The 17,100-nt window shown below is 44.4% G+C and overlaps 2 protein-coding genes across 2 annotated transcripts in view; one reads left to right on the top strand and one right to left on the bottom strand.

The window, feature by feature from the left end:
• Nucleotides 1-17,100, bottom strand: part of LOC142657627 (serine/threonine-protein kinase TNNI3K) — a 227,442-nt gene that overhangs the window by 47,011 nt on the left and 163,331 nt on the right. The window lies entirely within an intron of this gene.
• LRRC53 (leucine rich repeat containing 53) lies at nucleotides 222-15,552 on the top strand. Its single transcript, XM_075832019.1, has 4 exons — nucleotides 222-348; nucleotides 3,397-4,203; nucleotides 6,804-7,277; nucleotides 13,222-15,552. Exons 1-4 carry the CDS (start codon nucleotides 222-224, stop codon nucleotides 15,504-15,506), a joined length of 3,693 nt encoding a protein of 1,230 aa, XP_075688134.1. The 3' UTR covers nucleotides 15,507-15,552.

Raw genomic sequence — 17,100 nt, 5'->3', positions numbered from 1 at the left:
GCAGCAATAATTCTATGACACAGAACCATCTTGTCCTTCCACTTATGGTACAGGGATTAGATACATGATGTAGTGTTCTCTCTTCTCCAAAGCCCCATGAATAATGAGTCCTCAAAGATTCATTTATAGAGGAGAGAGAAGTGACACCGTCCTGCGAGTGTTAATCAATCATTAGCACTTTCTCAACTAATCACTCAAGTGACAAAGGTTTTTCTGTCCTAATGTGTGTTCCAGGTGTCATCGTCCTCCTGCTCAGCACATCCTTTTATTTAGTGGAAAGCTGTCCTTCTCCCTGTGAGGTTTGTTCAGAAGAGGCGACTGTCTGTCAAGGACTCCCGTATATAATAGGTAAGAGTCCTGTCAGCCACCAGCACGGTATTGCTCAGAGAATATTAGATGTGTGGGCTCTGGGCCCTTCACGTACAGAATCCACTGGTAATGAATCTCACTGCGGAAATCATCCAATGTCACATTTCAGAAGAGAAGCGCAAAGGAAGAATAAATACTTTTTATCCTCAAGGCCATACAAAGCCAGACATGTTTTTTCTGTATATATTCTGTTTTCTAGCATTGCCCGGTACTGTAATAATGTCATTTTCAATTCACGTGACCCTGGAGGGTCGTCATCAAGCGCTAAAAAAAAATATTTAAAAAATTCCTTTAATCCAGCATCTAATAATGTAGAATGTCCAATAATCCAGCTCTTGTTGCCAGCACAAAACGACAACATACCTTGGGAGAGAACTAATTAGGAAACAAATTATAATAAATTGACCCTGTGATTATGCGCAATTCTTCTTGTTAATACGTGAGAAACCATGACGGAACCCATCGGAAACTATTGTAAGTCGTCAAGATCCGAATGGGGGTGGTATTCGATGTACGTAGGATCCGGAATCACGCAAGTGTGAACAGAGCCTTATTTATTTTGGGCTTCTTTCCTGAAAGTTCCCTACCCTTTCTCTATGATTATTTAATAATCCAGAATATCTGATAATCTGGCATTTACCGGGACCCTTTGATGCTAGGAATTTTACTGTATATACACACACACACACACACACACACACACACATATATATATATATATATATATGTGTAAGTTTACTTTTTATGGATGAATATAAAGGGGAGAACCGCTGAGAAATCAGCTGAAGCTGTGATGTGGAATCTGCAGGAGCATGAAGGGCCTGAGACTAGGGGTCCCAAAGCGGATTGCGGGTGACGGGCAGGAGCCTCCCCTTGTTTGTGCAGTGTCGTGTGAGACGTGGTCGGTGGGTGATGGGCAGGAGCCATCTCATGTAAAACAGTGGAGCAGAGCAGCCAGTTGCAGTTTAGTAGGCCTGAATTTACAAGACACCCTCAAAGAGTGAGCCCGCCGGCCATAACCAGCCAATTGTAAGACACTGCCCCTCTCAATTCTGAGAAGTGTTCCTGCTGTGACCGGGTGTGTCTTCAACACCGGCCTGGCAAAGTTTCCTTTGCCCTAAGCTCCTGTTCTCTGTTCCAGCTGTTCCGTGACCAACTTGTGAAGGGCCACACACCACCTTAGGGCCCCCACCTCCATATATATAGTGCCACTGTCTCCGGTCTTAACCTAAACCCGCTTGGGACTACCCTCTACGTTCTAGAGCAGAGAACCGCTGCAAAGAGTAGCTCCTGCTCTGGAGGAAACGGTGCCACTAAGAATTGCATCCATTCATATGAATGGGCACCATGTAATACAATATTTCTCCTCCACTCACTTGTGATTACTGGAATGGCTTCTTTTTGAGGTTGTCCTAATTGGACTGTCTCACTTTACAACCTCTTTACATACATTCTATTAGACGGTCACCTACTCAGGACTATGACATAGAGTAGAGTGCCGCTAACATAGAGCAACTCCCACTCTGCTGGACGCGGCCTGTCCATGTATTACATAATTGGTCATTCATTTAAATCGCCGCCAAGTAATACTACATTTTCGCAGGGGAAATGTATGATCGGCAGGGCCGACTTTCACTTAAAAATGGGTCAAAAGAAATCTTTTACAAGTTCGACAAAATATGCCTCTGTTAGCTTCGAGCTGTGCCCAGTTAAAGGTCCTGCATAAGGCACCATGCACACGACCGCGCCCGTACTCAAGGGATATATAGATATACATACACGGTTAGGTGTCCGTAGGCCATAGAAATGAATCGATCCGTAATTACGTGATGATTTCACGGTCGTTTGCATGGGGCCTAAGCTGCTTTTTCATGAATACTGTCGTGCTTCTTACATATCTGGCCCCACTGTGGAAGACGCCATAAGAAAGTTTATGCTACATATTTAAAGATCATATTTTGCTGATTGTCTCCCCTTGTTGCCTGCATGTTGGCTGCAAGCGGCACAATCCACAGAGAGATGCTTTACAACAATTACATATGGGCATTTAGTGTTTTCGGGAGAGCACGGCTTCCACTTAATGACTTATTTCCATGTCTTTAAAAAACAATCTGTAGCGTCATTAGTACAGTTGGTGTAGCAGCTTATACGACTGGTGTCTGGGCACATTATTGCTGGAGCCGTATTTTTAATGCCTGTCTATTTTTTGCCGTTTTCTAAATGAACATATTGAAAGGATGTGATTTCTATCTTATTACAAGTCATTTGCTTCAGTACAAGCTGAAAACCATTAACTGCTTTCATTTGTCCAAAATAAAATACATATGCCAAGAATGAAGGTTATTTTCTAGAGCGAAAAACATCTTACATAAAGAACATTTGCATTCATTTCTAAAAGCAGACTGATAAGCAGCCATGTTTTTTTAATCTCCTAGACCACTTTAAAGGCTATGAAAACTTTGAAGCCGTTTTTTTTTAATGTAATATATTTTGGCATCCTGAACATTTTTCTAATTTAGTTTTATAAAAAATGTTATTTCATTTTAGCGCTGCAGCTTCTATGTATCCACTATACATAGAAGCTGCAGAACGCCTACTGTAAGTCTAATCCATCAGTCACCTGGACTGACGGCTCGGCTGACAAAGGCTTCTGTGCGTCTCTAACACACAATCTAACCCGAATACCGATCAACTCTAAGCTGATCAACTTAGTTACATTTGATCTGAATTAGGGTTAGATTGTGTGCCAGACGATTATTATTGTTATACTTTCTGGCATCTGCAAAGGATCTTGGGTAGTAGTGGTATAGATGTAGCGGTTGAAGAGGTAGCAATCACATCTGAACCCATAGGCAGCTAGGGAAGCTGGTGGGACATTCACCCTGGGTGCTGGGTGAGTGGGTACCTGAAGAAGTAAACGACCATCGGAGTCTTACCTACATGTTTACTTTAGGCACAAACAAGATTTTCTAGAGTGAGTTGAGCAGGTATTTGTAAATCTTCCCTAATCTCCACATTATTTTACAGCTTTTCCTAGGAACACCAAGGTTCTTATTATCACAGAAGGAGATGTATCATTTATCGGAATCAACAACTTCTCACATCTCCTAGACCTTACCCTGCTTAGATTGAGTGGCAACAAAATCAAGAAGATCCTAAATGGAGCCTTCACCAACCTCACCAAACTGAGGACCTTAGACTTGGACTATAACCAGATATCGTCTACGTCCATCACTCACCGAACCTTCTTTCCCCTCCAGAATCTTGAAACACTGCAGCTGAACAGTAATTATTTAGAAAGAATTGACTGGACTTGGTTTGAGAACACCGAACGTCTTATCAGACTGGAGATAAACAGGAATCAGATCACAAACTTGACACATGAAAGTTTGGGATCCAACGCTCTTCATGGTCTAGAGCACTTGGACTTGTCCAGAAATGTTATCAATTTTATTCATGAAGGGACTTTTCAAAGCCTAAAACAACTAAAGGAATTAGACCTGTCCAAGAACAGACTGACAAAACTGCCAGATGTGTTCTCTTTCCTGCCGCATCTCACCCTCTTAAACTTGGGTCATAACAATTGGAACTGTAGCTGTGAACTACATAAGTTGGCAATTTTTTTAAGGAATTATACACATTCCACAAGACGAATCCTGAAAAATAGAAATGGTCTTCAGTGTAGTAATTCAAGCAACCCAACGGTAATATCTGTGCTACAGCTAACAGACAAGAACTGTGGATCCAAATCTTACAACATCACAGTTATAACAAGGGAGAAGAACAGAGGGTCTACCAGAGAAGGTCTTCTCATATCAATCTTGGTCATCACAGGTAGGTCAATCGATAAATGCTAAGAGATCGTTTGTGACTGCAAAGTATCGGGCAAAGTCCCTATTTTTTTTTAAATATCTAGGCCTCAGCTTAGCGCATACTTACCAACTTTTAAGAAAGGGCACCCGGAAGATTTGCCAGGTCTTTCAGAAGAACTATTCTTTTTCCAGGAGTCTCACGGATATCTAGTAAAGTCAGAAAATATGGCCTAAAGTAAAAGGCAATATTTTGATTATTTGCATTTATTATTTTGATGTACCTTGGGGTAAGTCTAAGGCGGGATTCACACGACCGGGTCGTTCCCGAGCCCGAGTGTCGGCCGGTAAAATCGGCCATTTTGCCCGGCCGGTTTGCATTAAGTTTTGCATCCGTGCCGGTCCGGGCAGATCCGGACAGTGACATCAGCAGCAACTCCTGAAGGGGAATCCCCATGTGTTCGGGGATTCCGCTTCAGGAGTTTCCCCTGATGTCACTGCCCAGATATGGACAGAGACATCAAGCGCTCTGTCCAGGAGCGGAATCCCCGAAAACACGGGGATTCCGCTCCTTCAAGGAGCTAAAGTGCGGCTAGCACATAGCAGAGCGGGGAGATACCTCCCTGCTCTGCTATAGTGGCGTCGCTACAGTAGTAGCAGCCGTAGCAGCAGCAGCTGCAGCTGCTAGCGGCGCCATCGAAGGTGTCGCCGGGCCAGGGTGCTTTTAAAACAAGCAGGGGAAGGGAGCCAGCGCAGCGCTCCCTTCCACCTGCTGTACACCCCGGCCCTGCCACACAGTGTACAGCGATGCCATTCGTCCGAATGGCATCAACTCCTCCTCCTCACATGCACTCTGCGCTGTGAGGAGAAGGAGATAGAGCGCAAGCGACGGAAAACCCGGCCATCACTCGGGACACATCCCGGTGATGGCCGTGTAATACCCGGCCCCATAGACTTCTATGGGAGCCGGGCACAGGGGCGAAGATAGAGCATGTCCTATTTTTTGATGGCTGGTTTTCCCGGCCGTCAAAAAATCGGTAGTGTGAATAGCCCCATTAGGGGTCTATTATTCCTAATGCAGCCGGGTGCCGGCCGATTTATGAACGGCCGGCACCCGGCCGGGAAACCCTGCCGTGTGAATGAGGCCTTAAGATTATATTAAGGAATAGAAAAATTAGAAATAACCCTAAGGAACTAAAGAGAATTTCAAGTTTCCTTCTACTGCCCTGGAGGCTTCAAAAAGCAGAATAAAGGAGCTGTTTATGGTCGCCTGTATGGTTTCAATGGAATTCTTCAAGAAACGTCCATATAAAGGGAGCATTTCTTTCAATGACATTATATTAGACAACTGCTGATTATTCTATTCTGTGATATAACCTTTAAAGTGGATCCAAGGCGGCGGACCATCGTTTTAAAGGGAAACTGTCACCAGGAAAGGTCTTTTTAGACTAGGATATGTTTAGAATGCCCCATGAAAGCTGAACAAAAAGGTATCCACAAAATAGCTCATATCTGGGGTTTATATAAAAGCTCACCACATGTGAACAATATGTATATGTGACATAACCCTCATCTCTAAGAAGAGGCGCAAATAGTGGTGGCTACTGGGGCATGTGGCCCTGGCGCCAGGGTGGTGCCAAAAAGCCACTTTCCCTTTTTTAGATACAGGGTTGGAGAAAGCAAACTGAACGTTTGCCCTGGGCGAAGAAAAGCCAAGCTACAACTCTGCTCCAAGTAGTAGAAGTTATTAACTTCCTTCGTCACTGGTGACCCCACACTTCCCAGCATTCCTTGTTTTTTCACTTGTTAAAAAATCATGTATCCTTATAGGCTATCAATTAGGGTGAATTCTCTGGTGTGTCTGACAGATCTCTTTTGATCACATTCGGTCACTGGTCCCGTAGCATGTTTGACACCCTACAAGCACAGATTCAATCAAGCGTGTGAATTAGGCCTTAGAGCTCAATTGGCTGACAATGGTAGCTGTCAGATAGCTATGTCATATATTAGAAACCTCTCACTGTGATATCCTTCCAGGGAAACGGGATAGAGGGAGCGAGACCCTCTGGGTGACTTTGTGCAGAGCAAACAGTACCAAAAAGCAGTAGCAGTAGCTGGTTGACAACACTGGTAGGAGGAATAGGGGTGGCCATAACATTTGTTACCCAGAAGAATTACAGAGGAGTTGCCATGTTTATAGTCAGTCTCAGCAGACATGGTCAAATTGACATATTAGCCTTAAAACACTATGTCCACACCTTTGAAATACACTGCGATTCTAATGTATTAATTTCCACTAACGTATTGCACCATCTCATTGCGGGGGGGGGGGAGGGGGGGGTGCGACAGGCTGCCAGGAACGCCTCAGATGCTGCATTTGAGGGGCTAAACAGCCAGGAACAGCATGATTGCTGTTCCTGATAGTTCCCGTGTCGGCTGTAAAACACAGCCAACACCTGCAGCGTATGGAGCGCGCGCTATACATTCCCCCAGCACTGCGACGTACCGGACACGTCATTTTGCGGGAAGGGGTTAAGGTCAACCACTCTTTTTCCTTTCTACCTGTATTGTTTTACTACATTCTGAACATTGCCCGTCTTAATCCCAGCGTTCAATGTATTGCAGGAATCATTGCTCTCTCTTTCCTTCTCCTCATTGTGAAATGTACTGTAAAGCCGAACAAGTCAAATGAACAGGGTCCAACAAGTTGCTCATGCGAAAAAGCCAGACATTTTCAAACAACACGAGACCCCATCCATAAAATTGATGTAACCCAAGAAGACTACAGTCATGTCATGTCTTCTGTGGACTCTCCCAGGAAGGGTCAACCTTTCCTAAAAAAGCACACTGGTTCATTACATCAGGTATCAGGCAAGTCTTTGAGGGACGGCAGTAGTGAAACTCTACCAGGAACGTACTACATCTGTTTCAATTGTCGGCTGGTACAGTGGCGCCCCCCCTCCCCTATGGCTATGTTTGACACTAATGAAGTAGGCTGCATACAAAGGATTCCTGATAATCCGAAAGACTTTGTTCACGCTGCTCAACGGGAAGGTGCGAACACAACTGTCTTACAGGAATTGTCAAGATTTAATAAAGGTAAGCTTTCCGAGAGATAACCTGGTAAGATCCACGGTCCAGGGCGGCTCTCGCGCTCTTCAGCGAGACGGGTTATGAAAACATACGTTTTGTTGAATTAGTAGCAATAGACTAGTGTGAACTTACAAGTTATTATTTCCAAGGAATTATCTAAAATTTTAAGAAAAACAGCAACTTTTCAGAATGTTAGAGGAGGATCGGTTATTTCAATTGCACTAAGGCCCCATGCACACGACGTTATTTTTTATCTGTAATTACGGACCCATTCATTTCTATTGGCCACGGACGCATTTCCGTATTTTTACGGATGGGTGTCCGTGCTGAAAAATGATAGAACCCGTCCTATCCTTGTCCGTAATTACAGCACGGACTCCCCCATAGATGCCTATGGGCGCTTCCATAAATACAGACAGCTACGGATGTGCATCCGTAAATCATCCGTATTTACGGAAGCGTTGCTATTCAACATGTTGGTGACATCATTTGCAGCCTCCCTCTTTTTTACGGATCCGTATATACGGATCATATACGGATGCACTACGGACTGTATTTGCGGATACCGTTCTGTATATAAGGATAAAATATGGATGACTACGGATCCGTATTTACAGACAGTATTTGCGGATAGATGGAAATACGGTCGTGTGAATGGGGCCTAAGTGCGGTTTTGTTTTAGGCCTGAGCTCGACAATGACAGTTGCACGGCTTTCCACTTTTCTATTGAAATGTGGCCCAAGGTGAATCTTGAGGAAATGACATCACGTGATCCACGTTCCACGACTGGCACGCACCAGGGATTTCTCATCCAAAGTCATCATCAAGCATTAGTCCAAAAATAAAAGGCTAAGCCCACACACGTCAGATTTGCTGCGGATTATTTTCACAGCAAATCCGCTGGGGAATCCGCAAGACAAATCTGCACAGAATCTTTTGGTGAGGATATGCTTGTTGCTGCGAATTGTCCTGCAGATTACACTTAGAAGATGGAAAAAGTAAAAAAAAAAAAGTAATATCCGTTATAGTAATTGACATGTGGTGCGGATTTTAAAATCAGCACCACAGGTCAAATTCTGAGTGGAAAATTTCTGCAGCCCTGCGCCTCTCCTGCATCGGCAAAGCTCTCAATGCATACATCTAACGTACCCATGTCCTCAGTCGCGCACCATTCTTGGGGGATATTGTCTTTTTACTGGATAGAAGAGTAGTTGACAGCGCTAGACTATCCAGAGGCATCCAGCAAAAAAATTATACCGCTTAATATACATTTGTTTTAAATAGGATCCTATAGGTGACAGATGCCACTGTATGGCATCCGTTAAATGGATGCCATAATAGCCTATAGGCGACGGATGCCTGTGACAGATGCCTAACAGTTGTATCAGCCGCCCATAGGCTACAATGACATCCGTTTAATGGCTACGTCATGAAAAGGTATTTAAAAACCCATGACTTGTATAGGTTTAATGGATCCCATAGTAGTCTATGGGTGACAGATGCCACTGTTAAAGGGGTTGTCTACTACCGGACAACTGATGACCTATCCACCGGAGCTGCAGCTAGGCCGCTATTCCATGGCCGGTGCCAACTGCTTCCGGCATGTACGTCCGGTGCCCGGAGGCAGCCGGAGCCGCTTAACAGTGCGGGGTCCGGATGTCGGACCCCCACAGATCATGTACTGATGACCTATCGGGTGGATAGGTCATCAGTTGTTCAGTAGTTGAAAAATCTTTTAAGCATCCATCACAGTCTCCATTTAACATATTCATCGGGAGCTTTCCCGGCATATACATCAAACAGAGACCATAAACACAGTGTGAAAGGGGCCCGTATACAAATAGCAGTTCCATACAGTGCCAACATTATACCACCCTACAATACAACCTGTAATGATGGGGTAGGGAGACAGACAGGTGAGCCCTAATCTACCCGCCACTCAGTCCCTGCCTACTTGCACGGCCCATCCTAGGCGACGACGTACAACTGGGCGACGGTCCCTACGCTCAATAAGTGCACGACAGACAAACAGACAAGGGTACACAGAATCTAAGGGAAATGGGGCAGTTGCCCACGGCAACACCGTGAGCAACAAGAGTAGTGAACGAGCCGAGTCAAACCAGGAGTGTACGAGGTACCAAACGCAGAGCAGGAGCGTAGTCAGTAAAGCCAGGGTCAATTTGAAGCAGAGGTCAATAGTACAAGCAGGAACAGAAGAGCCAGGAAACAAGACAGAATCACAGGCAAAGACAAGAAGCAAGTGAAGGTTTACATAGACCGAGGGCGGGAGCTAGAACCGTCTGGCCAGGCTGTGATAGGTTCTCCCACTCCTAAGCCTACCAGCCTGAGTGGTAGCAGATCGAGTCACTCTATCAGACCTAGGAGCAGATGCAGACTGATTAACCACGGGCGTCGACACAAAAACTGTGTCTAGCAGATCCTTTACACAACCATTCAATGGTCAAACTTAAGATCTATTATCCGTCGTCCTTGGTTGAAGTTAATTTTATGTTACTTATATTGAAGGGACACATTATTATCAGTCCATCCCAAGCGACCACTTATGTAGATCGTGGAAGGGATCTGTGGGAATCTGGCCCGATATAGAATCTATAAAATGCGTTACTCTTCTATAGTCCGCCCCGGTCACGTGTACTCATTCTGCGAAGACAGACCGAAAATGAGCAGCAATGTTTTCATATCATCATATTATCAAACCAGGCCCAAGAATTAATAAAATACGAGTGAGAATACTCTTTAATATACTCGCGCCGTCTCCCAGGTGTTAGGTTAAACTTTGCTAAATTGCTTGTAAAGTGTAACAGCTTCCTTAATGAGGGCAACGCAGAAGGGCAGGGCTTTACGCCAGAAGAATGAATTTATAGCGGGTCACACTGAACCCAGTGATTTACAGCCACACGGCTGGAGATAAATTAAAAACGGTTATTACTATACGCCAGTGGATGTTGTAGCTGAAAAAATTTCTTTCACAATATCAGTAGAATAGGCAGCTGTGATGTCATTGCTTTGCATCAACCGCACTACAAGGACTTCCCATATACTTCTAATTAGAGATGAAAAAAAATTCACTGCCCTCAGGAGCTGCATGCGGCTCATGTGCCTCTTTCACGACTTCTCACTACCCCATGACAAAGAAATGTTTAGGATTCAGAAATTCTTTAGCTGTCCTAGAATATAACACATCACAACATCTGGGATCCTTTTTTACCCCTACTTGATTCTGTGTAGACGCTGAAGAAGAAGGGAATGTTCTGAGATTTCAGCTCTGAAGTATAACACAGGCTGTAACTTTAGGATTTGGATAAACTAAGTAATATATAATGACAAAGATACCCCACTTAGGACAAGTCCATTTTTCATTTTTGTTTTTCTCTCCCTGCCTTCCGAGAGACATAACTTTACATTTTTTGGTCAATGGAGGGGTGTGAAGGATTACTTTTTTATGGGACGAGTTGTAGTTTTTACTGACACCATTTAAAAGTACCTTAAGCGTACCTAACCTTTCAGGGGACTGTGGAACATGCGCAGCTTGACACAGGTTGTAAATGGCAGCAAGGATAAACGCCAATCCTGCGCCGATCCTGTCACTTAACTAATTTTTTTTATTTTTTATTAGTATCTCTAGGGAACTTGAACCGGCGATTGGTAGATCGCTGATACATGACTTGGATAAGTAGAGTCGAGTGATCCGTAATTATTCCTTACCCCTAAGAATAATGACACATGACACCGAAGTTGGATTTTAATGGCCACAGCAGCCGTTTATTATAAATTTTATAGAAAATAAAAATTTCATAACCAAACATTAAATAACCTAGAATTCCCCAAAATTGGAAGTCTTCCAAAATACACATAACAAACCCTTAACAGGGTCAATATATATAACACCAATAACATGACCAGGGGAAGCCCTTGAGGTTACCGTAAAAATTAGAAAAAAATAGCCATCTGCCACCACCACTTGCTTTTACCATCAGCCGTAACCCGGCTCGAAGGCACCGCTCACTCCTGTAGATGGCTTTTCCCATAAAGCACTTCAAAGGGGTAACACCCTAAGAAGCCTTCCACATATTTTGGGGGACGCATACCCCTGATGCGATCCCCCCACCAGTTTTACTGACCAAGCTCAAGGACTCCCCCCGCCAGCTACCGTGACAAAACAAATAACACCAATTATACCAGTCAACAGACACCATCCATGCCTCACGCTTCTCATTCAAAACCCGTAAATTAAGGGGCGGGTGGGCGGGACTGCTGTTACTGTGCCTCCTCCCGCTGTCTCCCTCGTACTGAGGAAAACAGCGGGAAGCCCGAGATTCACCCCTCTCCTCCCCTCCAAACCACTCCCCTAACCACAGCTATAATTTTTAACTCCTTCCTCACCTACTCCCTCCTATCCTGTCATGGCGGCCTCCCCTTATTTCTTGCAGGGCGGCAGTGCGGCCGCTCCGATACACGGCAATACTAATGTATTGTAGTATATTTTGATTTTTACCAGCTTAATAGGAGCAAAAAGATGGCAGACCTGGGGGCCTTTATTAGGCACCCAGCCTGCCACGACAACCATCGGCACCCCGCAATTAGGTAGCGGGGGCTGTCGGAGGGAGCTGTCCCCCTCTAACTGCTCAGATGCTGTGGTCACTATTGACCAGGGCATCTAAGTAATTAAAAGCCAGGATCAGAGTTTTCTCTGCTCCTGGTTGTTAGTGTGAGGTGGTGTCAGCTGTAATACACAGTTGATGCCCGCAGAGTATGGAGCGGTCTCAGCCCGTGTGCCCGCTGCATACTCCCCCCCCCCTCGCCGTGACATACAGTGTATCGTTTTATAGCCGTAGTTTTTATTGGCACCATTTAAAGTACCATATAATGTACTGGGAAGCTGGAAAAAAAATTGTTTGTGGGGTAAAATTGGAAAAAACTCAATTTTTTTGCTTTTACCGTGTGATAAAAACAACTTAACTGTATTCTGCGGCTCAATACGATTGCGGTAATGCCAAATTTATATAGTTTTTTTCATGTTAAACTACTTTTCCAAAGAAAAAAACGATCCTATCCATAGTTGATAGGGTCATAGTGCTATAGATATGCTGTCTCCTATACACACACACATTTTTTTGGGTGGACACATATGTATTGGGGCTATTCCCCCTGACATTTTAGGGTATGTTCACTCGCAGAGTCAAAAATGTCTCAAAATACGGAGATGTTTTCAAGAGAAAGCAGCTCCTGATTTTCAGACGTTTTTTGCGCCACTCGCGATAGTTGCGCCATTTTTTACGGACGTTTTTGGAGCTTTTTTCACTAGAGTCTATGGAAAACGGCTCCAAAAACGTCCCAAGAAGTGTCCTGCACTTCTTTTTCGCGGCCGTTTTTTTACGCGTAAAAAAATGCAGCGAAAAACGCTCCGTTGGAACAGAGCGCCATTTTCCCATTGGAATCAATGGGCAGGTGTTTGGAGGCGTTCTGCTTCAGATTTTTCAGCCGTTTTTCGGCCGTTTACGTGAACATACCCTTAAGTCCTTAGTGACGCCCCTGGCTGCTAGTGCTGCATTGTTGGGTCACTTAGGAGACCCAGCAATGCAACTGAAAGATGCGGACCGTCGGCCATGAGAAGTTTGCAGGAGGGGGGGGGGTCCCAATAAGAACTTTTGCATCGGGGCCCATGAGCCTTTAGCTATGCCCCTGTAAAAATGGCTGCCCATGATACATGGACGGCCCGATTCCGCCAGAGTTAGAGCCACTTGTTAGTAGCTCTCAGCTTTGGCTTATAGCAGGGGGTCCTGAGCGGAGGACCCCTCTCTGTCACTTTCATATGCTCTAACAGGGAAGATGGGCAGAGATTGTCTTTAGTAGCTTCCCGTTTATCATGTACTGACATATATATATATATGATTGTCCAGCATCTAATGTCTATGTTTGGATCCCATAGGTGAGACAATTATTAGAAGATCCTTTCTCTCTAAAGATGACATGACAAGAATCAAATCAGACAACATTCCCCAACAGGATCTGTGCTACAACTTGCCGGAGAAATCGCAAAGAAATATGGCTTCTTACAAGCAAAGTGCTGATGTCATGAGTCGTTTAACATCAAAGGGATCGGTCGAAATGAAGATGCATGCTGCGAGACGGCCGCTGTGTGCCCATCGATCACGGAGAGGTGGCCCCAGTGTTCTTCTGGATGAGAGAAAAGATATTTCTTTACAGACAGACAATGACCTTATCTGTAAATACATCGAATGTGATAAATTAGAGGAACCCACAAGACAAATAACTGAACCGGAGACACAAAATGCAAAATTTGAGGAACAGAAAATTCAAACTCATGTCACCGAAGAAAATTGTTTTTTGAATAATGACAGCGTGCTGCTGACAGCCAGAATAAGAAAAGTGAATATTCCGAAGAGTGTTGGTTTTTATATACCACACATTCAACATAAGTCAGACATGGTGGTAAACACACCTCAATCACGACAGGAACAGTTCTGCCGCCCGCACCTTGGGAGCAAGTACCTACTGACTATTAATAACGAAGACTATGAAGCTAGAAAGACAAGCTACACTGGCACCCTGGTGGACACTCGGAAAGATGTTTACATCAACGGCAATGTGCGTAACACGATGTGCACAAGAAAAGAACAAGACTACTTAAGGGTGAAAGTTAATCTTCAACCCTTTCGGAAAGTCAGGGTCCATCCACAACCAAATATGGAGGCCACCAAGAGAGGCCAAAGTCCCAAACGCCTTCCACCACAGTCACTGAGAAAGAAATTAAGAGCGGGCAAATCATCTTCTGCTGAGACAAAAGCAAAGAGCCGAGTGGTTACAAAGGAAGACCAACCATTTCATGTTGACTACCCAACGATGGTGGGGACTGGCTTCAAAGATTCGAAAACTAAAGATACTCTTGATAAAAAGTCTACGGATAAGACAGGAAGAAATGCAGATGATATATCTGGCAAAGCAGTAATGACACCACTTAAAGAAAGGGATGATAAGCTAGACGGTCTTCCCAATGGGACAGTAGAAGGGTCCTCACCAAACGTTCTTAAAAGTCAAGGTTCAAAAAAAGCCTTCACTTCTGACGAGTCTTTGAAATCTGAAGAAAACCTTTCGATAGGGCAAAGTCAAAATCGCAGCGAGCTGAAAGATCTAGAGATACAAGACCAGAGCGACGAGTTAACAGAGAGTAAGCTGCAGGCACAGTTGGAAAGCCAACATAACTCCGGCGCTCTCTGCGGAAATATTCTTGATCCAACGCCATCAAATGTCACCGGTATTTCTAAAGGAGCAGACTCTCCGTCAAATGGAAATAACATTAACTGTGAAATAGATATTGCTGGTTCATCATTGCCGGGTAATAAGGTCAACGGCCATTTAGAGGGCAATAGAAAAGATTCCATTACTGAAGCGGGTCATTTGCCCGCACCCGATAATTCAATTAAAAACACCACAATCAATGAAGCCACGGATAGCGAGATTAAGGAGGCCCGTGACAGCTCTCTTGCTCATTCCGAGGCAGACGAAACGGGGCGTCTTGAAGGATGTGAAAAGGAGCATGTACAAGGAAATAAAAAGGTTATGGATCATGTGGACCATGGAAAAATATTTTCTGCTGATAGTTTACAAAGCACTCCCGGAAGAGATGATCCACCATTGAGCGCAGTTATTGACCTTCATTGTAGCATTAATCAGCAGGTGGAGAAGACACAAACCCAGGATCATAAACTTGATGAAATTAAAGTCACTCAACAAGATGTGGAGTTAGAACCGGACCTGCCCCTCAAGTCACATCAGTCACGAGAGGCTGAACCTTCTGTAAAGAATGAGGCTTCTTTAATTCCAAGCCAAAATAATGAGGCTCCAGAGGTGGCAGCGACTCATACATCAACTGCCACCCCGCCACAAAACAGGCAAAATAATTCAAACAACAATCACTCCAAAGCATCTGCGGAGAGCGGGAGGAAACGTCTCAGCCTGTCAGACAGCTCCAAAGTCATCATTGTGGTAGAAAGTCTAAATGAAACGATCAACATACAAAAATATCTGAGCGAACGCAGCGCAAGACACCACACCTGGCCGACGACAAAGCAGTCTAATAACGAAAATGACGGCGCGTCACCAGATGGAAGCCAGAGGAAGAAAATCTGCCTGATCCTCCCCGAGAAATCGGGAGCCGGAGTCCCCAAATCATCCAGCAAAAAGATTAAGTGACTTTTCTTTCACCCATTGTTTACCCCAACATAGAAAATCCCTTGTCCTTGAGTCGTCCTCTTTTGTCAAGTTGTTGAAAAGTTACATTCATTTGTTAGTTAGGAATTTGTGGGAAAACCAATAAGGCGACAATTAAGATATCAAGGGTTTTGATGCACCATTTTATTAGAACCCCGAAGGGCAGATCTGCTAACTATAAAGCAATACTTTGACTGGGGAAATCTCACTGTATAACTAGGCTAAGGGGTAATCAGCGGACCAGAAGGTCCTCCGGCGGGTCCAGGTTCGAATTTGGTCACAACAGGGTCAATTTGGCCCAACGGAGTACAACCCCCAACTGAGACTGAAGAATAGGCTGTGAACAAATACATATAAAGGCTCATGCACATGGCAGAGCTGTTGGCATGGAGCCTGTTCAGTACTGCCTTAGGTCTCATGAACACGACCGTAAGGGATTTTGCTGTCTGCAAACACGGATCCGCTGGTTATGGATACACACCCGTAGCCGCCTGAAAATTGCGTAAGCGCCCATAGACTTCTATGGGCCAGTCTGTTCTGCAATGGTGGACAAGAATAGGACATGTCTTATAATTTGCGGATCATTTCTACGGCACGGACACACAACCATAAATATACGGAAAGTTGTCCGTGGCCAATAGAAATGAATTGGTCTGCAATTCTCATCCGTAATTATGGATAAAAATGACGCTCGTGTGCATGAGGTCTTACAGAATCCATTGGTCGCTGTAATTACAGAGATTTTCTCCCCAAAAAACAATGCTTCCTTATACTCCCGTTATATGAAGTCCGATGAAGCATTCCATGATTTTTTTTCTCTGTCAGATTTGTAAAACCTCTGTATAAAATTGGAGGCATATAAGGTAGAGGCCCCATGTACCTCTATGGCGGCCCCATCGAGACCCTGTACAAAACAGATCTGTCATGCGCCCAAAGACATTCACTTACCTTTTTAACTAGTATTCTCAGTACAAGTTGCTCCCGGGGGCCCAATGAACCCCCATCTGATATTGACTTGGCTTCCATGCTGTTCAGGGGTCTGAGTGACAACCATTATAGATGCTGTAATGTGGGTGATATTGGGGGTCACCCAGCTTTCCCAGAAACAGATCTAACGAAGGAGCTGCTGAATAGACGTTTTAGCAACCTGACAGAAAAAGGGAAAACTAAAAGGCTTATAATAACTGGTCAGTTTTTTATTTTGGGTGGAACTGCTTTTTAAAGGGTTATTCCCAACTCAGACATTTATGGGATAGGCCATAAATGTCTGATAAATGTGGATCCCACCTCTGGGACCTGCACCTATCTCCAGAAAGGGGGTCATCTGGCCCGTTCCACGGATAGGCCATAAAATCTCTGAGTATAGAATACCCCTTTAAAGCTAAAATCAATATCAACGTTAGCGGTGCAGCTATTAATCCCTGTTATCAGCCATTTCAAGTCAGTAACTTAAATGTGATCGATATTATTGTGATCCTGTGTTAGAGACACACAGAACCAGCGCTCAGTCAAGTCACCAGATCACTTCACTGATGGATTTGGTGAAAACAAACGATACAGCTTTTATTTATAGAGG

This window comes from Rhinoderma darwinii, chromosome 7, assembly GCF_050947455.1.
Source record: "Rhinoderma darwinii isolate aRhiDar2 chromosome 7, aRhiDar2.hap1, whole genome shotgun sequence".
Taxonomy (NCBI): Eukaryota; Metazoa; Chordata; class Amphibia; order Anura; family Rhinodermatidae; genus Rhinoderma; species Rhinoderma darwinii.
Note: the sequence above shows the minus strand (reverse complement) of the source record. Positions and strands in the feature narration are given on the sequence as shown.

Bases quoted from the DNA above. Each gene is read 5' to 3' on its own strand.
- LRRC53 (XM_075832019.1), top strand. From the start codon at position 222: ATGTGTGTTCCAGGTGTCATCGTCCTCCTGCTCAGCACATCCTTTTAT. The intron at 349-3,396 runs GTAAGAGTCCTG...ATTATTTTACAG, and splicing joins AGGACTCCCGTATATAATAG to CTTTTCCTAGGAACACCAAG. The intron at 7,278-13,221 runs GTAAGCTTTCCG...TGGATCCCATAG, and splicing joins ATTGTCAAGATTTAATAAAG to GTGAGACAATTATTAGAAGA.